Source organism: Muntiacus reevesi, chromosome 2 (genome assembly GCF_963930625.1).
Source record: "Muntiacus reevesi chromosome 2, mMunRee1.1, whole genome shotgun sequence".
In the NCBI taxonomy this organism is placed as follows: domain Eukaryota; kingdom Metazoa; phylum Chordata; class Mammalia; order Artiodactyla; family Cervidae; genus Muntiacus; species Muntiacus reevesi.
In genome coordinates, this window is record NC_089250.1 from 138,218,510 (window position 1) to 138,243,567 (window position 25,058).

At 40.9% G+C, this 25,058-nt stretch overlaps 2 protein-coding genes and 1 non-coding gene across 6 annotated transcripts in view; 1 reads left to right on the forward strand and 2 right to left on the reverse strand.

The window, feature by feature from the left end:
* Positions 1-18,666, forward strand: part of PLCE1 (phospholipase C epsilon 1) — a 358,298-nt gene extending 339,632 nt beyond the window's left edge. The window contains exons 27-33 of the mRNA XM_065922944.1: positions 1,357-1,475; positions 3,618-3,746; positions 5,406-5,615; positions 12,585-12,743; positions 14,180-14,398; positions 14,709-14,917; positions 17,402-18,666. Coding sequence (XP_065779016.1) covers positions 1,357-1,475; positions 3,618-3,746; positions 5,406-5,615; positions 12,585-12,743; positions 14,180-14,398; positions 14,709-14,894 — 1,022 coding nt within the window. The 3' untranslated portion in view covers positions 14,895-14,917; positions 17,402-18,666. The remainder of the gene's footprint in view (positions 1-1,356; positions 1,476-3,617; positions 3,747-5,405; positions 5,616-12,584; positions 12,744-14,179; positions 14,399-14,708; positions 14,918-17,401) is intronic.
* NOC3L (NOC3 like DNA replication regulator) overlaps positions 3,784-25,058 on the reverse strand; it is a 45,880-nt gene continuing 24,605 nt past the window's right edge. Inside the window, exons 20-22 of one of the 4 annotated variants that reach the window (XM_065922946.1) lie at positions 23,486-23,570; positions 19,521-19,595; positions 3,784-4,445 (exon numbers count right to left, since the gene is read on the reverse strand). In XM_065922946.1, the coding sequence (XP_065779018.1) occupies positions 19,563-19,595; positions 23,486-23,570 (118 nt within the window). In that variant the 3' untranslated portion in view covers positions 3,784-4,445; positions 19,521-19,562. Of the gene's footprint in view, positions 4,446-18,813; positions 18,985-19,065; positions 19,596-20,471; positions 23,155-23,485; positions 23,571-25,058 lie in introns of those variants that run through there. The other 3 variants (XR_010661547.1, XM_065922947.1, XM_065922945.1) reach the window with 3 other exon arrangements.
* TRNAE-UUC (transfer RNA glutamic acid (anticodon UUC)) lies at positions 16,157-16,229 on the reverse strand. Its single transcript has one exon. It is a non-coding gene; the product is annotated as a tRNA-Glu (tRNA).

Sequence of the window (25,058 nt, forward strand, 5' to 3'; positions counted from 1 at the left end):
AAAGAGTCAGACACGACTGAGCGACTGAACTGACTGACTGACTGACTGAACAAGCTCTGGGGACACTGCCCCTGCTGATCTCATTTGAGTATCAAGTTTCCTGAACATGCTTCTTCCTGCAACCACATTTTGCCAGCCTCTGAGCTCCACCAACATGTTGCAGTCCCCTACTCTTTAGTTTTTTTTTTTCCTGTTTCTTTTCTCCATTGTGTGAGTGGCATATGGTCATACTCACTGTGTTATGTCATAACACTGACTGTGTTAGTCAGTTCGGGCTGTGTAACAACATACGACAGACTGGGTGTCTTAAATAACAGAGGTTTACTGTGTCAGCTTTGGAGGCTAGAAGCCCAGGATCAAGGTTTCAGCAAGTTTGCTTTCTACTGAGGCCCCTCTTCTTGGCTTGCAGAGAGTCACCTTCTCGCTGTGTCGTCACAGGACTGTCCCTTGGTCTGTGTGCACAGCATCTGGTGTCTCCCCGTGTCTGCCTTCCAATTTCCTCTTCTTATAAGGACCGTTGGTCATGTTGGATTAGGCCCCACCCTAATGACCCAACATCACCTCTTTAAATCCTATTTCCAGACACAGTCACATTCTGAGGTACTGGGAGTTAGAGCTTCAACACACAAATTTTAGGAGGACACCATTCAGTTTCTAACAGTTATTATAGAAATATGATGAAGTACAGAAGAACAAAAACAATTTTAAAAAAAATTAACCATCTTTCTATTTCTTCAAGATAGTGACTTTTGGTGTAGATATTTTTTGCAGGCTTTATTTCTCTGCCCATGTGTATAAATATTAACAAGTAAGCTTCCTACTAACCTTAATGTTTTGCGACTTACTGATTTTCACTAACATATGTAGTGAACAACTTATCAGGTAAATAGATACACATCTTCGTTACCACTTTACAGAGTTGCGTATTATTCTATTTTATATTTGTACAAACACTCACACTGTAACTTCTTTAACCAACTCTCTGTTGTTGGAATACTTTATTATCACTAAAGTTGTTCTAAGAGGAAATATTTGTAGAACAGTGAGTCTAGATGACTTGATACAAAAATGATCAGATTTTCCTACTGTACGTTGTTTAAGTTTAAAATGTTCGTTTTGAGTCCAAATTTAAAAACAGCACTTGGACAAGGTAATTACAACCACTAGGTGGCGCCAAACTGTCCCCGGGGGCAGCACGCGGAGAAAAGACATCTGTCGGTCACCTGCCTGTTGTCACCCCCGCCCATCTGAAGGTCTTATTTTTCCCTGTCATTTACTGACCTCCCTGGGGCATCTTCTCTGCAGAGCTCTGCAATGCATGGCTAACAAGCTTTTCCCAATTCTGCATTGTTCCAGGATATCGACATCTTCAGCTGCGAAATCTCCACAATGAAGTCTTGGAAATCTCTAGTTTATTCATAAACAGCAGGAGGATGGAAGAAAATTCCTCTGGCAATACTGTGCCGGCCTCTCTGGTAATTAAGTTCTATTTCACTCAGCATATTTGTGGGAATTGCTACACCAGAGGCAGGCTTTCTTGTGGTCCAGGAATGTGGTCCATTCGAGTCATATATTAGGTGGCTATGGATATAATTATAACAACAATGGCTGATACCTGACACATTCTAAGCACTTTACACATATACTGACTCATTTGATCCTCACTAACTTCATGACATAGCTGTTAGATCATCTCTATGTTACAAAGGAAGGGGAGTGCTAAGTACACCTGAGGTCACACAGCTATAAACCCAAGTTCATCATCTAGTGCCAAAGTACTTGCCAGGGAAGTGAGCCAAAATTAACAACACAGGGAAAAGGCTAATTACACAAAGCCTGCTAGGAAGCATCTTGATACTTCTAGAAGGTTTAGGTTAGACCAGGAAAATCCTTTGCTTCTTCAGTAGTGCAGGGGCAGATGTCACAAGTGAGCAGGATTGGGTGAGCAGCCAGGCGCTGCTGGCAACAGGTTAACTCTGCAAGCCTAGCAGTACCCTGGCACCTGAGACTCAGCACCTACACTCTCGGGAATGGGAGAGGAACACTGCAAAAAGGGCCACCATTGCAGAAGCTGGGTTTTAACAAGTTCCCCATTGGTTAAGGTCCGTCAGTAAAGTTTGAGAACTGATGGTGAGGTCCATCGGTTAAAGTTTGAGAACCGTTGGACCAACGCTCACCCTGGTAACGCAGGGTTGTTTACCTCGATAAGGCACTCTGCTTTGATTAACTGGTTGATTCCACTATGCTTGCTCTTGAAAAATTAAAGGGTGTCCATCCATTGCCACTTTACATGTTTAGGAATCTATTCACAGCCACACTGATCTTTTTTTAATTTATTTTGGCGGGGGTGCGGCTGCAGTGGGTCTTTGTTGCTGCACACGGGCTTTCTCAAGTTGCAGCAAGCAGGGTCTACTCCTTGTTGCAGTGCTTGGGCTTCTCGTTGCAGTGGCTTCTCTTGTTGGGGAGCAAAGGCTGTATGCACACGGACTTCAGTAGTTGCAGTGCTCGGGTTTAGGTGCTCTGCAGTATGCATGATCTTAGTTCCCGGACCAGGGACCGAAACTGTGTCCCTGCATTGGCAGGTGGATTCTTAACTTCTAGACCACCAGAGAAGTCTGGTTGCATCCACCTTATACTTCAGTGTGGTCCTAACAACCTTTGAAAAGCTGCCTTCTGTGCTCACAGTGGTGCCGACTTGACCGCTGCCGCCATCACCCTGCTTCCTCCTCTGCTTCTCCTTCCCTCACCTCAATGGTTTCTTCTCTCTCTGTGTCCCTCAGCTTGTTTTCTTGGGCTCTCCTCATTCTCCCTTCAGCAAGTGATCGAGGTTGAGTATAGCATGTTGGCCAGTAGAGAGAGGTGTTGCCTCTGCCTGGTGCCTGCCTGTTAGCCTGCCTGCCTGGGAAGCAGGGACGGTCTGCCTGGTACCTGAGAGCAAGAATTAGATGGTAGTGTCCCATTCTGGGTGTGTCCACTTATTCTTCTAGCTGTTCTATTCTAGAAACCCCCCACCTTGAAGCCAGGGATGTCTTATTTCTCCCTGAAACCCCAGAGCCATCATTGTCAGCCTTCCATAAATTATTTTGTATTTTGTGAATGAATCTATCTCAGTATACAAACTGCTCAAAGACTTGAGAGTTACACACCTCCCCAACTCTTCCTAACAAAAATACTTTTTATATCACAATTATTTGTGTGCCTGGACAGCAAGCTCCAGGAGGCCAGAATATTTTATTTATCATTTTACCATCAAAATTCTAGCCCAGTGCCCTGAAGAGAGATGGAACTCAGTAGACACTGTTGAATGTCACTTCATAAGTAAGGGCTGACATACATTTCAGACAATATCAGTCCCCTAATTATGATGGAAAGAAACACTGTTATTTAAAATAAATTGTTACTTTGGTGGTATGCTGCTAAATATTCTTACTAAACTATTAAGGAACATGCACTATTGCCTAAAACCACAAAAAGATGCATCTGGTTATAAAAGGTTGGCCTTATTTTGCATTTATCTGTCCCTGCATGTACTTCTAAGGACCAGCACTTCTGTATTGATGTAGCCTAGAAACAGAAGAATGAAAATGAATGAGAAACCATATGATCTTCCTTGACAGATGTTTAATACAGAAGAAAGAAAATGTTTGCAGACTCACAGAGTCACAGTGCATGGCGTCCCAGGTCCAGAGCCCTTTACTGTTTTCTCTATAAACGGAGCCACTAAGGCAAAGCAGCTTCTCCAACAAGTAAGTTCACTGAGTCTATAGTTAAGAAACAGTTCTTTGAGAGGCATCTCTAGGTTAACATCTTGTCTAGCATTTTACAACTGACTCAAAGTCAGAGCAGCTCAAGTGTCAAATTTCATAGATTATAAAACAGTAGCTACTACCAAAGGGTTTGGGCTGTTTTGTTTTTGAACTTTGGTGTCTACCCTCACAAAGCACTGTTGGGGTTTTGGAGACAGTGTACAATATAATGATGAAAAGTAAGGAAGCATTTCCATGGACCACCCATAAAAAGCAGCACATTACTCTCTACATGAGTAATCCCAGGGCTGTGGAGTAGGACTGGGGAGGGAGTGATGCTGGCCATCTCATGGAGATGACAGTGTCAACTGACCTACCCCTGGAAGCTTCATCCCTTAGTTGTTGCTGTAGTGGTAGCTGCCTTGCCCCACAAAATCCACAGTCCAGCATCAACCTGAGACCAAGGTCTGCAGTGAAGGGAGAAGAGTCTTCCTAAGAATCTTCTATCCCACCTCCAGCCCATCCCCAGGTCCTTCTGCTTCTCTGAGTGAGACCAATCAATCACCAGGTGCTAATTCTGGTCATTGCATGCTTGCATGGTCGAGTGGATGGATGCCTGAGGAGAAGGATGTTTGCTTACTCCATCCCAGAAGTTGGCAGCCTTCTCTGGTCACTCAAAGTTCAGCTTTTGCCAGTAATCTGGATAATAGAAAACCATGTGAAAGAATACATCAGTAAGAGTAGCTATCATAATGTTTACCAGGACTGCCCTGATGGCTCAGACAGTAAAGAATCTGCCTGTAATGCAGGAGACCTGATTTGATCCCTGGGTCCGGAAGATCCCCTGGAGAATAAACCCACTCCAGTATTCTTGCCTGGGGAACCCATGGAGAGAGGAGCCTGGCAGGCTCTAAGTTATCCTGATGCACCTGGGTTACATTTTGCAGTCAGTGCCTCAATCATAAAAGGAAACAAAATTAAGAGACAGAATTGTTCCTCTTATTGTTTCCACTGTATAGATGAGGACACTTGAGTCTCCACGGGTTCAGATATCTTGGCCAGAACCTCACAGCCAGTAAGTACTAAACGCAGGCCTCAGACCAGAGTCTGTTTGGCTCCCCAGCCTGGTCTCAGCCACTTCAACTGTCAGGGTCAGTAGCCAATAGAGAAAACAGGCCTCTAGGCACACTGTCAAGACTTTATTGAAAGGGGAATTCCCAGGAACTTAGATCAGATGAGATTAGAAGATGATTGAGTATTTCTAACATGAGAATGGGAGATTATCTTGGTAAAAGCTGGACTGGGTTCTTTGCCTTTGGTCTTGTGTTGCAAGATTACAAAGAGCTAAGTTCATAGATTGAAAAACCTAAAGTTTTTAATTCAGTAAGAGCTCTTATTCCATCAGTGGGAAAAACTGTTTTGCTGGCTGGTGATTATGAATAAATTGTTTCATTGCCCAGAATGAACATAAACAATTCTTTTTGGACATAAGAGAATTCTAAGATCTTCCAGAAAGAGTTACGCAACACTGCAGGGTAGATTTCATTTATAAATTGCAAACCAAACTTATCCGAACCCTGAGAAAATAGACTTGTTTGGGTTTAAAGTTTTTGCCATTCTTCAGAAGTGTGCCTTAATCAGCCTTTGCTTTTTCTTTAGATTCTCATTATGGATCAAGATACCAAACCTATTGCCACAGACTATTTTTTAATGGAGGAAAAATATTTCATATCTAAAGAGAAGAATGAATGTAGGAAACAACCGTTCCAGAGAGCCATTGGTCCAGAAGAAGAGATTGTGCAAATTTTAAGCAGCTGGTTTCCAGAAGAGGGATATGTTGGCAGGATTGTCTTAAAAACCCAGCAGGAAGTAAGTGTGTCCTGGGGCAGCCTACACAGTAACAGATTATATGTAACTCACTATCTCACCACTGGCCGTCTCCCTCAAATTCAGAACTTCTTATCACCGCAACTTGCTTTATAGTCTTCTTTTAAGGAAATGTGGAGAATTGATTTTATTCTTCTGCACATATGCAGAGGGTTAACTCTAAGTTATAGAAATCTGGTTTAAAAATCATCCCTTAGGAAACAAAGGGAGAAAGAACTCAAAGGATTCCTTAAGCATGTCATCAGTGTAGTGTCCAGCGTTTTACCTGAATGTGTGAAGACCTGGCTGTGGGGCTCACTGCTGTGTAATGGAAGGTCCGTAGGCATTTGCATTTGGGGGTTGGTTGCCCTCCCATCGCTGCTGCTGCTGCTGCTAAGTCGCCTCAATCATGTCCAACTCTGAGACCCCATAGACGGCAGCCCACCAGGCTCCCCCATCCCTGGGATTCTCCAGGCAACAACACTGGAGTCGGTTGCCATTTCCTTCTCCAGTGCATGAAAGTGAAAAGTGAAAGTGAAGACTCTCAGTCATGTCTGACTCTTAGCGACCCCATGGACTGCAGCCCACCAGGCTCCTCCATCCATGGGATTTTCCAGACAAGAGTACTGGAGTGGGGCACCATTGCCTTCTCCGGTCCTCCTGTAGTGCCCATTCAAGTTTTAGCTAATAAAAGGTTTTTTGCTAATTCATGAAACAACAGCATTGCTTTGAAAATACTCCATAAGATTACACAAAGTAAGAATAACCTCTCAGCTTTGGCCTGAATTTGTAGCAGATTATATTATGGTCCCTAATATTCCCATGATCATTCTGATAATGGAAACAGTACTGTCTGTTGACTCCAGATTGGGGGAACTCCTGATGGGGTTTGCTGATGGAGCACTTTTCTTTTTAATAGACTTATATTAGCCCACTAATTGACTGCCATTTTTAAAAATGACATATAAGGTCATTACATAGATAATAATGCCTTATGATAGATCAATAAGAAAGCAGTTGAAGCAGTTCAACAATCTGATTAAACAAATATTTATTGAGCACTTAATTGTGCCAGGCCCTGTTCTAGGCACATGATCTGCCTTTTTGGGGCATGAAATAGAGATGCTGTAAAATGCCCATTGCTGGTCCATGCTTGCTAGAACATAGAGATGATAAAGAGCCCATTTCAGCATTGTGTGTTATTTTTCACTCTCTGCGTAACTATGAACATGGCCTGCAGCCTCACCACACTCCTGCTTCTCTAGGAACCAGATCCTCTGTGTTCCCTCCTAACCTTGTCTTAGATCATAAAAGGACACTTCCTGTAAGCCAAGAAATGTAATTATCTCCCTAGCCTCTTCTCCCCATCAGACATGTACAAAGTACTAAGATGGCGGAGAAGCAATTCTAATCATAAAAACTGTAGAAGAAAACATCAGAGAGCTTACCTGGGCCATCTTTAATTTCTCTCATTTTTTTTCCTATTTCTAATTGTCTTTGTCACATGTAAATAAGTACACTAGGGACCTCCCTGGCAGTCCAGTAGTTAAGACTCTGTGCTCCAAATGCAGGGGGCACCGATTCGATCCCTGGTCCAGGAACTATTAATAAGATCCCGCCTGCCACATGGCCTAGCCAAAAAAACAAAAAAGTATCCTAGAAGTGACAATTTCGGTGAAGTGAATTTTTTAACCATATATTGCATCATGACTTACAGTGTTTAATGCTCTCAAGCACCCAATATTTTGAATCATCTTATGATATAATGGAAACCATTCTACACGGAGGAAACAGGTTCAGAGAGGTTAGATTATGACAGGGTGAGAAGTAGAAAGAACTGAAGTCTTACGGTTTCCAGTCAGTATTCATTCCACCACCCCATGCTGCCCAGGCTGGAGCTGAGTCAGGGCTTGTGGCTTCCCCATGCCCAGCACCAGGGGAGGCAGGAGGAGGCAGTGAGCAGCAATGGGCAGACTGCCGAGTGTCACGATGGGTCTTCATCACAGGGTTGGAAGGACTGGGAGGCCAGGGCTGCCCCTTATGCAATTAAAATGTATATGACAATAAGCAGTAGAGATGTCAGGAATAAATGTTTAATCCAGGCTGGTGGAACAGAAGCATTTTGCAAAAAGGATATAGTAGAGGGGAAGGCTAACAAGCATTTTCTGATGAGTATAATATAGCAAGTTCTTCTTTATATGCCTTGTTGAGAGGAAAGTTTTGAAATGACTGAAATATGTCTCAAAAGATAACAAATCATATTTCATGTATCTAAGCTTACCAGCTGCACAGTGACCACAATACAAATTTACTGATTGACCAAATGAATTCAGCACTTACTGAATGGAAGCAGACACTGGCATAGTTGATCGATTTGGGCTATAAGTATTTCCACTTAGTCTACTCTGTGAAACTAGAAAGCTATGTAGGCAGTTTGTCTGTATGTTAAAAGTTCCAAAGCTGCTGTCTTTGACCTTTGATCCTGCCTGTCTGCTTTGTATAATTTTCTTGTTTCCTGGGCTCGCAAGCTGTTAGGTATCTTTCTGAGGTCAATAGGCTCCCCTCTGACACCTGCTGGATTTGAAATGAGACAAACCCCGCTCTGACACAAATTAGATAGATGACCTTCAAAGGATCATCTGAATTCTTTAAACTTCTGTGTCCATGTTTGTAAAATTTATGATAGAAACTGGGCTTCCCCTGTGGCTCAGCGGTAAAGAATCCAACTACAATGCAGAAGTCGCTGGAGACACAGATTAGGTTCCTAGGTCAAGAAGATCCCCTCGAGGAGGGCATGGCAACCCACTCCCGTATTTTTGCCTGGGGAATCCCATGGACAGAGGAGACTGGCAGGCTACAGTACATAGGGTCACAAAGAGTCGGACATGACTGAAGCAACTTAGCACGCATGCCTGATAGAAACTACCCTGCTTGGTTCAAAAAATTATTATGAGACTCAAGTCAAACATGTAGATAAAATGTAGAAAAATGCTTAGTAAACTATAAAGGAAGATGCAAATGAGGATTATTGTTATGATCATAATCTATGGCTCCTAATGTGACTGAAAACAGCTTAAAAATCAATAAGCTCTAAGTAAGGCTCTAAGGAGTGCTCTTAGAAATAATTCCTAGTGCATGGTCATTGTGTTATTTTATATGGCAACTTAGAACTTTTCTGTCTTGCTTACTTACATCCCGGCTTTCAGGATTATAAATTATGTCGTGTGAATTACCACCCAACCCCACTCTCCAATTGGTTAAATATATTGTAATCAATGCAATGACATACTATGGAAAATCTTTAGAAACTGACATGAAATTATAATCACAATCTTTTTTTTAAAGGTATTTCTGATGTGGACCATTTTAAAAGTCTCTATTAAATTTGCTACAATATTGCTTCTGTTTTATGTTTTGGGCTTTTGGCCCTGAGGTATATAGCATCTTAGCTCCCTGACCAGGGATCAAACCTGTACTTGCTGTGTTGGAAGGTGAAGTCTCAACCCCTGGACCACGAGGGAAGCAGTCCCTGATCACAGTCTTTTAAATAGAGAAAAAATGAGTTGTAGAACAGTGTATGTACTACAGTCTCATTTTATGTAATAAAAATAGAGAATAGCTCTCTCCCCCTCACGCATAATCTGATGAGTGGAATCCAAACACTTTAGCTGTATGTAAATCGTAGGGATCACAACTGTAGGAACAATGAAATGACTGGAGCGAGGCTGTGCAGCTGATTGGTGAGAAGCCCCAGGAGCCAGTCCGTTTTGGTCCTGGCTACAGTTTGGCGCCACCTGGTGGCTGTTACCCATTTTGACCTTACAGAGGGCCCGGTAGGCTACAGTCCACGGGGTCGCAGAGTCGGACACGACTGAGTGACTTCACTTCACGTCACAGTTTGGCGCCACCTGGTGGCAGTTACCCATTTTGACCTTAATATCAACAGGGACAATTCTGGTTCCTAGGGCTGGTTGGAATTTCTAGGACAATGAGTGATTCTTGTATTCTTCTGGTTGGTTAGCACCGTTTCTGTGGGATGTTATGAGATTAAGCTAGAAGCACGCTGGGGACTGGAGGGCCTTCCTGCCAAATCCTCCCATCCTGAGATGGGATTGCCTACTGATTACTTGCCTCACCTCCCCATCGTCTCCATGCTGCTCCCTTGTGGGAGATAACTTTACACGACCCTCGTTTGAAACCGGCTCTAGCAAAGAACAGGAGCCATTTGACAATGACATAATATTTAAGTTCACGTAATTCCAGGATTTCTTTTTGTTTATTTATTTCTGGTTGTGCTGGGTCTTCGTTGCTCTGCAGGCTTGGTCTAGCTGTGGCGGGTGGGGGGCTACTCTCCACCGTGGTTCACGGGCTTCTCCCTGTGGTGGCTTCTCTTCTTGCACAGCACAGGCTTCAGTACTTGCGGCATGTGGGCTCAGTTGCAGCTCGAGGGCCCTAGAGCGCAGGCTCAGTTGTGGCACAAGGGCTTTAGTTGCCCGTGGCGTGTCGAACCTTCCCAGACCAGGGATTGAACCGTGTCCCTTGCATTGGCAGGTAGATTCTTCTCCACTGTACCACTATAGAAGTCCCAGGGTTTCTTTGTATATATTTATTCACATACACAAAAATACATTTTTATATCCATAGCAGATGGTTCAAAGGATACACAACCTAACAACAGTGGTTTTTTTTATGGAGAATGAGATGGGAAAGGTGGAAGAAAGAATGAAACAAAGTAGAAATGGGAAGTTTGCCTTTATATTGATATATTTCCTTACTGCTTGAAAATTTTTGATATCTATGTCTATGTTGGATGAGGCATTAATACCATTTCTATGATTGGCTAAAAATAAAAAACAAAAAATACATGTCTATAGATATGGTAAATAATCTGCCTGCAATGCGGGAGACCTGGGTTATATTCCTGGGTCAGGAAGATCCCCTGGAGAAGGGACTGGCAATCCACTCCAGTATTCTTTTTTTTTTTCCCCCAAAAACAAGAGTTTTATTCATTTCCAACTTATATGACTTGGGTTTTAGGGTTGATAATTCTTTTCATACATTGTGGGATTTGGTTTGCTAGTGTTTTGCTGAAGATTAGAGATAAACGGTTTGCAGCTTTTACTTATTTTTGGTACTGTCTTTGATTTTACTATCAGGGTAATACTGGCCTCATTAGTTGGGAAGTATTCTTGTTGATAGAATTTGTCCTATTGACAAAAATTACAGAATAGGCCAATTTCTGGAAGAGACATTTTCTGAAATAGATTTTTTTCCTGTAAGAGTCTCTTTTACATTGGTACTAATCCTTTAAATGTTTGGTATAATTTTTCAGTGAAATCATATGGGCTTGGATATTTTTTTCAGAAGCTATTAATTATGGATTTAAAAAGATTTTAATGGTATAGGGCTATTTAGATGATTTCATATTGAGCTTTGATGGTTATGTTTTTTGAGGAATTGGTCCATTTCTTCAAATTTATGAATATAAAGTTATTTGTAGTATCCCCTTTTATCTTTTTAGTGATTAGAATCTGTAGTGACTTGTGCCTTTTTCTTGGAGGTTTATGCCTTTCTCTAACCAATTTCATGGCTGCAGAGCAGGCAATAAGATTAATAAAGACTGGAATTTTGCCAAGTAATTCAACAAAGAATGGAGTGATGGAGTTGAGAGTATATGCAAGGGAGCGATTATTAATAATAATGTACTATAGACTCTGGGTAAGTGAGGGAGAGAGGGGAGAAATACTATGAGAAGCACTAGGATTAAAGGACTGTGGGTTCTAGTGAGGTCTAATGATTGCTGGAGTCAGGGCCTATCCAGAGTAAGAAAAGTTAAGGGCAAGTAGTGAGAGATTAGTGATAGTGATAGTGAAGTCGTTCAGTTGTGTCCGACTCTTTGCGACCCCGTGGACTGTAGCCTACCAGGCTCCTCCGTCCATGGGATTCTCCAGGCAAGAATACTGGAATGGGTTGCCACTTCCTTCTCCAACACTCCAGTATTCTTGCCTGGAGAATTTAATGGACAGAGGAGCCTGGCAGGCTACAGTCCATGGAGTCACAAAGAGTCAGACACGACTGAGTGACTAACATTTTCACTTTCAACTATGTATTTAAAGCACATAATTATAAATGTAAAATTCACTGAAAGTCAACCCACCAAAAACCATCTAACCTGATGACCAATTCTCATAATTACTGAGAATTTTGTCAATATTCATTTCAATGTGACTTACCTCCAGTCATTGTTTTAGCCTTTCCACTGTGAGTTTTGTTCATTCAGCCAGCCAAAATGTCAATCTTGCATGTTTCACATTTCAGATGTCTAGCATTTCTTAAATGCTCAAGTTTTGTTGGGGAATGGATGGGATTTCTCTTAAATGTACTTACTGTATTCTTATTTGACTTTTGCATGTGTGCTAAGTCGCTTTAGTCAAGTCTGACTCTTTGTGACCCTATGGGCTGTAGCCCACCAGGCTCCTCTGTACAAGGGATTCTCCAGGCAAGAATACTGGAGTGGGTTGCCATGCCCTCCTCCAGGGGATCCTCCCGACCTAGGGATGAACCAGCATCTCTTATGTCTCCTGCATTGGCAGGTGGGTTCTTAACCATGAGCACCACCAGGGAAGCCCATTTGAATTTTAGTAACTGGAAAAATGGCATATTGTCTTTTTACAAATTTATCTCTAGCTTTTTTGTGGACTCAAAATCCACAGCAAACACAAGCAGATCTACTGGCTTGTTCGGGACCAGACCTTATCAGGGTGTCAACATTAGCAGAAACTTACAGTACTTTCCTCCTCTAAGATGACATGTATATCTTTCTAGGATAGTTTGTGAGACAGTAACTAGTGTATGGGGTATCAAGCTAAGAAGTTGTTTCCACGTTACCAAGATCCAACTCAAATTTTTACTAGATTTTTCTTTCCTTATTCTACGTTATCATTTACTCAGACTTTCCTTTTCTTAACATAGAACCTGGAGGAGAAAAGCATTGTGCAAGATGACAAGGAGATGCTCCTGAGCTCAGAGGAGGACAGCTTCTTTGTCCAGGTGCACGACGTTTCCCCCGAGCAACCGCGCACGGTCATCAAAGCGCCCCGTGTCAGCACCGCGCAGGACGTCATTCAGCAGGTGAAGGCCTCCCCGCCCTCCCCCAGCCCTGTCCTCAATGTCAACTGCTGGGCCCAGCTCCCTCTGGGGATGAGGTTCGGGAACAAAGGGGACATGACAAGGCAGCATGTGCCTGGTAAGGCTGGGAAGTATCCGGTCCTTCAACGGTACTTGCCCAGTATATGCTGTGAGTCAGGCTCTCGGAAGCCTTGACAGCTGAGCCAGAAGGTGGTTCTGCAGAGCAGGAGCACCATCGTCTATCACCTAGTGTCCATCTCTCTGGGATCCTTCAGACGACATGCAGGAGGACTCTCTGACCCTCTCCCCTTCTATGTATATGGCTCCAGAGAACTCTGCTGCTTTCATTCCAAGCCCTGTAGTGGTTTGTGTTTATTAAACACTTGCTTGAGAAGTTAGCATAATGGTTCACAGCACAGACTCTAGATCAGGTTGCTCCAGATGTAAACCCTGGCTCTGCATCTTACTAGGTCAGAGAGCTTGGGCAAGTCATTTAACCACCTGTGCGTAAGTTACATGGGTGTGCTGGTAAATTGGCTCTCTTTAAAAAAAAAAAAAAAAGACCCTGATTTGTAGCATTTGTCAGTTTCTATCTTGTACATTCCTCACACATCAGATTCCAATGGGCTCCAGCACAATGCCGTGTGCCAAGCTACCACACAGGAAAACGTGAAGATAGTATAATAGCACTTTCTTTATAGTTACTGTGGACATTAAGTAAATACATGCAATGGACATTTGCCTAGTATAACACCTAACATGGCCAAGCACATTTAAGTGCTATTTGCTACACTGATTGCACAATAATTTGGTTAATGTTAGTCTCCTTAATAGGGGAGACTTTGAACTCCCCAGACTATATACAGTGTCTGGAACATAGGAAATTTTTGATGCGTGAATACATGCATAAATGAAAGATAGTCTCGATAAAAGATAAAAGAGAAGTGAGACCAGGTAATTCTTAAAATGCCTTCAACATCCAAGACCAAGAGATGCAGAGGCAGTGTCGTGGGCCAGAGAGGCTCTGGAGGGTCAGGATTCTGTCCCTCACTGTCTGGGTGACTTTCAGGTCCATGAACTTTGGTGGATGCAGAAAATCTGGCTCAAGTCCTTTTTGTGTTACTTACTAAGCTGTTCATCCTCTGGAATCTGTCTGACCTCTTAAGTTTAAGCTTCCTTGTCTGAAAAATGGGGATTAGAACATCTAAATCATGGATGGGTGCTGTGAAGCTAAATGAGGCAATATGTGCAAGTTTGTATAAGCTACAACTGTGAAAATGTAAAATGAGAAGTGGGATGACATGATCTGAAAAGGATCCTCCAACCCCCACCCCTGTCTAAAAGTCTGTGACATTTTTCCACCTTAAAGTCTCATTTACAGGGAAGCAAGTGTTGGAGATACTATATCTTTATTCTGTTGATCATAACTTACCTTTCAGACCTTATGCAAAGCCAAATATTCCTATAGCATCCTAAGCAACCCCAACCCGAGTGACTATGTGCTTTTGGAAGAGGTGGTGAAAGACACCGCCAACAGGAAGTCTTCCACCCCAAAGGCCTCCCAGCGTGTCCTTCTGGATCAGGAGTGTGTGTTTCAAGCTCAAAGCAAGTGGAAAGGTGCAGGAAAATTCATCCTTAAGCTAAAGGAACAGGTGCAGGTAAAGTTCATGGTTATTTTGCTCTAGCTGATTTTCATAACTACAGTAAAATCAAATTCAGGAGCTAGTGAAAGCCAGAGGAAGTTCCTGAGTCAAAGACACTAGTGGGAAGAATTTTGCTTGGCTCTATTTTCACCGTGTGCAAAGAAATGTCTTTCCCTCTGGGTGTAAGCAGTCCTGAGGTGGCAGGGGGGTGGGGGGTCCCCTCCGCCCTGCTTTCCAAAGCTCTGCCTACTAGAGAGAGAACAAGAAAGGGCTCTGATACAGTCTCTTTAACCTAATACCAAGGGAAGGTTCTTATTTTCCACAGGCATCTCGAGAAGATAAAAAAAAAGGCATCTCTTTTGCAAGCGAACTCAAGAAGCTCACCAAGACTAAACAGCCCCGAGGACCCACATCACCTTCTCAGGTCTTGGCCTCAGAAAATGTCCAAAACAAGGAAGAGAAACCTATGGGTGGCCTGCCTTCCAGTGACACCACAGACTACCGACAGTGAGCAAGATAGCACGGTTTACCCAGGTATCCTGAGTCTTTGCAACGTTCTAAACGGGGGTCAACTAGACTACTTTGTAAGACATAAGTTTGTGCACCGTCTTTTGTCTTTTCCTGGAGGACGAAGTCCCTGAGCCAGGTAGGGATAGAACCCTACAGAAAAGGGGCTCTGAAGATACACACGACTTCAGCACTGATGATTTCAGATCTCCTTCTTTTGTAGACAACCAAGGCCCCAAGAGGACAATAAACTTGCCCAAACTACAGTAGCTTTATTTCATCAGACATAAAACTGTCTTAATTACTGGTAATTCATATGAACATTCTCAAAGGACTACTATGGGTCATTCTGTTTTCATTCTTTGGATTTTTAGTTTGCTGTTCTTCTAATTTAGGTCTGATTTAGCCTCAACAACCTCCATTTCTTCTGACTCAATGGAAAAATTAAAATCTGGCATGCAGGTTGTGATGATTAAAAAGAAAGCAAAATGACATAATAGCCTGAAGTAAATCATGCCTTTGGTTGCCAGCTCACTGCTTGGTATTCACATACAGAGTAAATTTCATTCTGTTTTAAACTACTTAAATGGATCTGAATTTTTTTTAAAAAGGCATGTGAGGAAACCAAACATAGATCTCTTCTTTCACTTAGTTCTTTAATGAACTCAAGGGATTATTAAAGCCCTCTTTTCACCTGTTCCATCATAGAGTTTTAAGATTTAAAATCCTTGAGAGACCAACAGCATGGTGAAGGCATTGTTGCCTATATTACACAGCTGCATCATCTGTCTGTATCACAATCAGATATTTCTTATATAAAACTGTAGCTCACAATTAAAAGTATTTATTGATACCTCTTGATGGGGCCAAATCTGACTTACAAGAGCCCATATTGAGTCAATGTTTAAGAAGCAACTCCTAAAACAACTGGTGCCCCAGATACACTTACAAAGAAACCTCTTTCAAAACAGCCACAGTGAAATACAGGAAATCACCTTCTCCAGAGCTTCTGCACACCCCACTATTCCGAGTCAGGGCTGTTTAGGTTCTGTATGCAAAGACTCACCAGAAAGAAATCTCAGCACCATGGCAGCAGTCTACATCATACAGCATCAGATAATACTGAATCCGCACAGAATAGTGAAACCCTGGGCTGTTCCAGACTCTGAGAAGGCTCAGCACCCATTTTCTGTTGTGGTACATCTGGTATTTCACACCCTCCCCCTTTTTTATAGTTATCTTTATTACCACCTTCCTTCCTCTTAGTTCTCTGACCAGGAATTGAACCTGGGTGCTTGACAGTGAAAATGCAAAGTCCTAACCACTGGACCACCAGAGAATTTCCTGGTATCTTGTTTTTAAAGTTCCAGACTCAACTTACTTTCCTTCTCAGTGACAGTGTCACTGAGATAGTACCTTCTCCAAGAACTAAGTGAGCTTTAGGATTAAGCACCGTGTTGAGCCTCTCCAGCTTTTGGAAAATGACTCATCATGGTAGTAGGTCTGTGAGCACACACAGTAAAGACAGTGATCAGAATTTCAAATATTGTTCTCCATATTAAGAACTTAGCATCAAATAAATCATAGGTGTGATAATGTTATGCACACCTCTCACTTCTCTGTTATAACCTCCGTTAATGATAGAGTGAAATTACACTTGGCAGAGGAAGAGCCCTGGGTGTGCCATAAGATTAATAAGTATATAATACAACTCCATTAGAAACCTGACTTCAAAATAATGTGCTTGCTCTAATGAGCATTACTAATTGCTTATATTTTATGAGAATAGGGAAGGTGGTGGTGCTTTAGATGACTACCTTTGGATTCAATTTTCCTATCATAAGCAGAAATTCATAATCAGTCAGTTGACTTCTTTCCCTAAATTTGGGGAAGGTTCTCTTTAACAGTCATTGAAAGAATAATAGCCATTGGTGCATAGATGTATATATAGTAGTATATGTCCCATGTTATTAACTTTACAAATAGTGTCTCCAAGAAAGAGCACTTGTGAAAAAAGAAGGGCCTTTCTGTATATGCTCATAAGAAAACAAGTTTAGTATTTTTATTGCTTTCTGAGCAACATAATATTTCATGTTATTTGTTCTGAAATATTCACCTCTAAAGTTTCAAGAGTTACCCCCTAATAATCATCTAAGAATTTCTAAACAAGTTATTATTTACCTTATCTTAAGTAATATATTTAACCAGTTGAAAGAAGTCCACCTTTTAAAAAAAAAAGAAAAGAAAAAGCTGAACAGTTTAATTGTGGTTAAAAAACTTTCTAAAGAATGTGGTGTTCCAGGGCAGAAATAGCCTAATGTTCCACCTCCCAGGAACATCATGTTCTAACACTATGAGTTTATAGGAAATACTCTCTGCCCCAAACCCAGCCACCAGAGCTGTGGGTTTCTGTTGGTTGAACAACCCTAAACCTTGCTACACTGTGAATTGTTTCTGCTGCTTCACTTTGAAGATATTAATACTAACAAGCCTATGTATACAACTTTACAGGTGAAGATCTTTTGGCAAGAAGTTAAAATCAAGAACGAACATAATGGAGACAAATATAATTCCCTTATTTTCATAAACTAAACTGGAAACTTACGATTTCTGAACTCTTGATATGAGGTCCACACTGAGGTCAAGCAAAATGGTACAGGGCTTGCTATCAACTGGTTTCCTACTGAATGAAGGAAAGAAGCCCAGCAGACTGCCATTTTACATGTCAACAGTTGGAAAAACCACAGCTAAGCTTGCAATAATTGACTTAGAACAGGAGTCAGCAAACTTTTGTAAAGGGCTAGTCAGTAAATATCTTTGTTCTTATGGGCCAAATGGTCTCTGTTGCAATGACTCAGTTTAGTGCAAAAGCAGCCATAGACAATACATACATGATTGAATGTGGTGGCTGTGATCCAAGAAAACTATTTAAAGACATTGGAATTGGAATTGCATATCATTTTCCCATGGCATAAATATTCCTCTTTGGATTTTTTAAAAAAATCATTTTAAAATGTAAACTATTCTTAGTTCAACAGCCACACAAAAGCAGGTGGCAGGCTGGATTTGGCTCAAGGGCCACAGTTTGCTGACCTGACTTAGAAAACTGGGAACAAGATGCACAGAGGTAAGAAAACAAGCAGGCTAGTTTAGTCATACCTATTATGGCTAAGAATTGGAAGCTTTGGGGCATTGCACATGTAAATATGTCCTCTAGGACTCATTAAAAATTCAATCTACTCTCTGTATTGTGTACCATCGTGAACTCTCCTATAGTGTTTCTTTTTACATATAGAATGATGTTGGGTTTTTTATGTTTATTACTTATATTCACAGACTTTTGGTTTCTACAAAATGAATTTAGAATAATGTTATCTACTGAGTTGTGGCATCTTACTAAGAAACTTAACCATGTTTCTAACGCAGAAGTAGACTGAGTTGGTGTTTATTTATTTTACGAGGTTTGTACTGACACTGTACCTATGTATTTATTATACATAGCTTTCTTGATATTGCTTGCAGATTAGAAGCATTAGTGGTTCTATTTCACTATTTGAAAACAAATCTCCTTAAAAGAAAATGTATGCCCTGAATACCTGAAATAGGCCAGAATTTCATGTATCTTGCCATTTAATGTAAATTATTTTTAAAACCTTGCTGTATAAGACTATCATGTAAGTGGTAAAGGATTTGTCTTGTTCTTGGCACGAAGCAAATTGTGACTCTTCACATGAAATGTGTTCCTCTAAAGTAAAATCCAAATTTTATCTTTCTAATGACCTTCAAATTTGATGTTTTTCTTCAAATTATAAAACATACTAAAATCTCTAATCTCTGCTTTAAGACATTTTCACCATAAAAAAAAAATGAATAAAACAATTCCCCCTTCTTTGTGTACTCTAACAAAAGTATCAAAAACACAACACAGCTTTCATGTTATTGGAAGTTCTGACTAAGTCAAAGCCTTATTGCTAAAAGAATCACCGTTTACTTGTCAACAGCATTCAGGCTATTTCAATTTGATGCTGTTTGTACAGTACTACAGGTTTCTTTTTAAATGAAATAATCAGTCTACAACAAATGCACAATGCTGCCTTCACTTTATTTATTTATTTATTTTTTTGTTGTTGTTGGTCTTGTTTAGCTCACAAGACCTCCAAAAATTGAGGGTCTGCCTTCACTTTAAAAATTTTTCCAGAAACCGTCATCAAACTTGTCTCAACTAATGGGCGTTTTTGCCATCTGTTTGGGCTTTGCTGTGCTTTCCGACTCTCTACAACTCCATAGACTGCAGCCCATGTCTCCTCTGTCCATGGGAGTTCTCCAGGCAAGAATACTGGAGTGGGTTGCCATATCCTATTCCAGGGGAGTTTCCCAACCCAGGGATCAAACCCAGGTCTCCCGCATTGCAGGTGGATTCTTGACTGATGGAGCCACCAGAGAAGCCTCTGGTTGGTGTTACTGTGTCATAAAAATCGAGTTACAAGTCCAGCTGGCTAGAGTCAAGATGAAAACTGTGCAGAGTGGTGAGGTGGAAAGCAAGACTGGTCTCACTAGGTTTTATCAACTGGTCTTGACTCTAAGCCCTCCATCCCACCCCAGGGTCCTTAGCATAAAATCTGGAACTTACCTTGAGACTGGTTTTAGCAAGTGAGTGAACCCAGCCTTCTGCCTATGTCGCAACCCATCTTGGTTGTTCATCCCACTGTGAGGTAAAAGTACATACTCTAAGGTATTTGAGTCCTGGGGATTTTAGGAGGGACACATTGCTCAAAAATGTAGAGGGTTTACTCTATTATTACAACTAACCAACACAACCTGGTGTTTGCCAAAAGTAAGAAATTTTGATTTAAAGTTTCTCTGAATTATACAGCTGCATTAGTATACCAAACGAAAGAAACTGTCCTACTGTTTAGAATGCATCTAAAATAGCCACCCAGGCTCATACCCATTACCATTTCATACTTTTCAGACTACTAAAAACCTGGGTAGCAAACTTTCATCAGTAAAGTTGATATGGGAAAGAATCTAAATATGTAAGCTGGGTTTATTACAAGATTTTGAGGAAAAATATTTTAAGATGCTTCACTGAAAACAGAAAGAAAGGAGCATGAATTCTGTCCCTCTGCTGGGTGATTCCAACTTTTAAGATTACAGGAGTTGGCAGGAAAGGATTTAGACTGGGAATCCAATGTGATGTGTGACGCCAGAAGAAACAGAGTAACTTCCTATCACCTCATCTGGAATTTACTGTCTTGCCAACTAATGTAAGATCACATAAGGGTGTGAAGGAGTTGAGAATAAGTCTGAGGATAAACTTGTAGGAAGTAACAACATTATTTGGGCAGAAAGTGCCCTCCTGAAGGAACACCTCCTTTCATGTCATCTTTAGCAAGTAAAAGTTATTTATAAATTCTCCAGTTGGGGGGAAATACGGAGTCCAGACTCAACAAAAGCGAGTCAAAATTCAAATTTACTTTTCAACAAAGGTCTCTCATCTTGATGGCTCTGGAGACAGTGGAGGCTCATTAATGACAGTTGGCATCCCCAGTGGCTCCGTATGTTCTTTTCTTAAAAACTACATCTTTCCTTTCCTCTGTTCTCTCCCTTTCCAATATCTCTGTAGACCTCTCCTCCTCTGCCAGACACCCACAGGCCTTGCTTAATTCCGAAAAGTGATAAGACCTTGTGTACTGGTCTGGTAAAACAGAATTAACTAAAGCATAAAACTCCACAACTCTGCTGCCATGCCACTAAGGAGGATTTTCCTGACTGGTGTCTGATCTTAAACTTGGCACAGTGAGAGGCAGCCTACAGCTAAAGAAATCTCTAGATGGCAGCCTTGAACCCCTCCAGTTGCTTCTCTCACATCAGCAGCAAGACAACAGGGCAATCCCTGGACCCTCCAAAAAGTTACTAGAAAAGGAGACTGGCTTGCCTGATGGCTAAGGATTTTGACAGGACTTCCTGAATGTTTTTGAGATACTGAATCTCCAAGATTACCAAGCTGTTTGTATACATCTCTTAGATCTAAAACATGCTATGCTGAAGTCTGCCATTAAGCAGGCCTCTGAAACCTTCCCTGTTTCAGATGATACAGGTCTCTGAACTTCAACAACTCACTTTGACACTCAACTGGGTAATGCCTCATTCAAACAAAAATGATCTGACTCTGCATACAAGGGCATGGAAGACTGAGGCTGTATCATGTCTGTTGTTAACCCAGTTCACTTTGAAGTGCCTAGCACAATGCGAAGCACATAGCAGGTGTTCAATATATATCTAGTTAAAGAAACAGATATGAAGACTAGTTTATAATAGCCTCGGGCTGTATGTCTGTGTGTGTTATCATTAATGAGTACAATATTTAGCTCTGAAAATGAAACCCATCAGTACAAGACTGTAGAAGTTAAATGCACAAGTATGTTTCATCCTCAATTCAATGGCAACCCACTCCAGTACTCTTGCCTGGAAAATCCCATGGATGGAGGAGCCTCGTAAGCTGCAGTCTATGGGGTCGCTAAGAGTTGGACATGACTGAGCGACTTCACTTTTCACCTTCATGCATTGGAGAGGGAAGTGGCACCCCGCTCCAGTGTTCTTGCCTGGAGAATCCCAGGGATGGGGGAGCCTGGTGGACTGCCATCTATGGGGCTGCACAGAGTCAGACATGACTGAAGCAACTTAGCAGCAGCAGCAGCAATTCATACAGTATATTCAAATACAAGATGTATAATTTTATGGTCCCACTGTGATTCTCTGTATATGTAACAAGAAGGTTAAAAGCATAGTGCAACTGTGGAATAGTTGATGAACTTCTGTTTTAAAATTGATCTTTCATTTAAAGTATAGTTTCTGCTGCCAAAGTGAAATATAAATGTATTTATATATGTTTGGAAAAATAAATGATTTGTGACATGTCCTGGTCACTTGTGTTCCAACAGGGAAAGACCCCTTGGTCATCTAAACAAATATTCATAACATTTCTGGCTTTTAATATCTATAAAGTGGGTTAGAAGCAAATATTTATATGTTGAATCATACATTTCTCACCATTAAATAATCAAGCCTCAAAACTGATTTTATAAACTAGTTGGACTGCTGTGCTTTTTTTTTAATTCTCAAAAGAATAGAAAAAGGCAGCTGTTTTACTCAACTATTCACAGTAAAGAATATTTATAAACTGGTAATTAAAATACTTATTTCATAGGCCATTCCTAGAATATGTTAACAGTCACATAAAATACTACTTTTTTACTTATATTCCTAAGGATAGGCATTTCATCCATTAAAAAAAAAAGGGACGGGGGGAATAAAATCAAAGCCCCCCCGTGCTGCATGCACACTAAGCTGCTTAAATAGTGTCCAACTCTTTGCAATCCCACGTAGCCTTCCTACCTCCTCTGTCCGTGGGATTCTTCAGGCAAGAATACTGGCGTGGGCTGCCAAGACCTCCTCCAGGGGATCTTCTGACTCAGGGAACAAAACCACATCTCTCACATCTCTTGCACTGGCAGGTGGTTGGTGTCTTTACACCACTAGTGCCACCTGGAAAGCCCAAAAGACCCTCACTGGATACCTTTTATCCTTAAGACAGAATGGTAAAGTCTCAGACTGGTTTTTTCCACTTGGAAGGAATTTTTCCCCTTTCACCCTCCAGAGTATGTCAGAAAATATGAAGGACTTCCAACAGACTAGAATCACACTCAAACTTTCTGCGAAAGCAACCATGATGAGCACTCATTTTTTTCCCCCATATACCAAATTAGGTTACTTCTTGAAGTTTATTGTCCACTAAGAGCCAAAGAACTTGGTATCCAATTGCAAGCTATTTTTCCTTTTCTCAAAAATTTTCATAAAAATATATACACTCAAATTTAGACTGTTTCTCACTTCCATCATGGTGGTGCAATAAAAATAGATTTATTTGGTTATAAAGAGTAACTGACTGGTAAAAAGCAATCTCATAGTCTTGATTTTCCTGTGCGTATTTTTAGGATTGGGGCAGAACCCTGTGCCACGCAAAAGATAATTCTTTCTCCTCAAGAGAAAGTCCTAAATTAACAATATATCTTTATGTGCACCTGCACAAACACACAAAAATACATGAAGTCCAGTGACTCCTCATTCTTCTACTACCGTAGTGATGTTTCCAAACATTTGGTAAAATCCAGAGGCAACTGAGTAGCAACTTGACTGCAATGTCTTTTGATCAGTTGACTTAACTCTTCATTTAAAAATGAATCCCCTTGTAAAACTTTATCCTGAAAAAATATTAGAAGTATGAGTTAAAAGTCTGCTTATGCTGTAAGCAAAGCTAAAAATGGCAACAGCTGACATCAAACCAACACGTGAAACATAATGATGACAGGGGCTGTGTCAGGTCTTGGACGTGTCAGCTAGTCTACACTGAATAAGAGAGTCTCCTATCTCCATAGGATTCCAATCCCAGAAATTCACCCTACCATCAACTCCTAAACATGAAAAAAAAAAAACCAAACACCTAGAAAACAGTTTAGCAAGTTGAAATCAGCTACTAAGAGACATTTAGTTTTTATTTCATCTTTTAAAAAAATAATGAAAACTACCACATACCTTCCTTTTGGAGTTTGAAGATTCAACAGGAGGATTGAAGGTCATTGCTGCCATGCTATACGCCTCAAAAAGTTCTGCAGCAGATCTATAATAACAAACATAAGAAATGTAAAGACACCAACCCATCTGTATAACCTGTAAAGTTAGATTGTACCCAAAGAATTAGATCGTACCCAGAGAAAATAATTTGTACTCAATGTATACTTCTTAATCTCCCTCACCTATTTCTCTCCTCCTCCTAACCCCCTCCTTTCTGGCACCACCTCACTGTTCTCTGTATCCATGACTGTTTCTGTTTTGTTGGTTCATTTATTCTGAGAGTGAAATCATATAGTATTTGTCCTTCTCTGACTTATTTCACCAAGCATAATACGTTCTATGCCCATCCATGTTGTTGCAAAGGGCAAGCTTTAATACTTTTTTTCATGGCTGAGTAACATTCCAGTCATAAATACCTCATTTTCCTTATCCATTCATTTATTGATGGGCATTTAGGTTGCTTCCATATCTTGGTTATTGTAAATAATGCTGTGATGAACTTAAGGATACACATATCTTTTCTAATTAGTACTTTTGTTTTCTTTGAAAACCAGCAACACACACATACAAAATAAGTCCTAAATCCCTATGTTACAATTTCGTTATCCAACTAAATCCACCTCAGATAGGTCTGGTATACACTGATAAATAGAAGTTTGAACAAAAAGGCTGAGCAAAAGACCTCAAATTTAATGTGATCAAATCCCAACTCAATCAGTTACGTGAACAATATGCAACTAAGTGTTAAGTTAGTCACGAGAATACAAGGCATGGAGTTATCTTCCACGGATTTCCAACAGCATTCTTCAGTTGTTTGCTTGGATTGGAAGCAAGCAGGGGCCAATCAGGATAGAATAAATGTCCATACCCTTGCATGTAAATGAGTCCTTAATGATCTGAGACTGAAGAAGGGCAAAGGTTATCTCTATCCTACCCAGAATGAAAAGGGTTTATAGGAAATTATAATTTTATACTTCATTAAGAGAGGTGGGTAGCTGACTATTATGACGTAAAAATACAGATCTGTTTTGTCATCTCTCCCAGTATTTCCAGAGAAGCTGGAAATGTGATTTTTGGATGAATTCTCCCAAATTTGACAATTTAGCAACGAATCAGACTTTTGTTCAAACACTGAAGAGGCCAGAAAATCTTGTCTTCAGGCCACCTGTCTGTGGTCTTTGATTAAAGAAACCAAAAAAAAAAAAAATAATAATAATAATAAAGAAACCAATGGGGCTGTAATGGAAGGGGAAAATCTAAGGCACAATATTAATTCTGAATGGTGGAACTATCACAAAGGTGTCTTCTGTAGAATGAAGTATTTCCTAATTGATCTTGTGTGGGGGTGGGGGGGGAGAAAAAGATTAATTACTACTGTTTCAACTTCTTTGTACTTTTTGAAATTTTTCAGAATAAAAAGTTGTGGGTAAAGAAACTTCTTTTAGGAGGACCCCCTTTTCCCCATCTGAAAGAGTGTAAGATGAACACTGTAAGTGGCAGTCCAGATTCTGACTGGTCAGGGGGCACAAAAAGA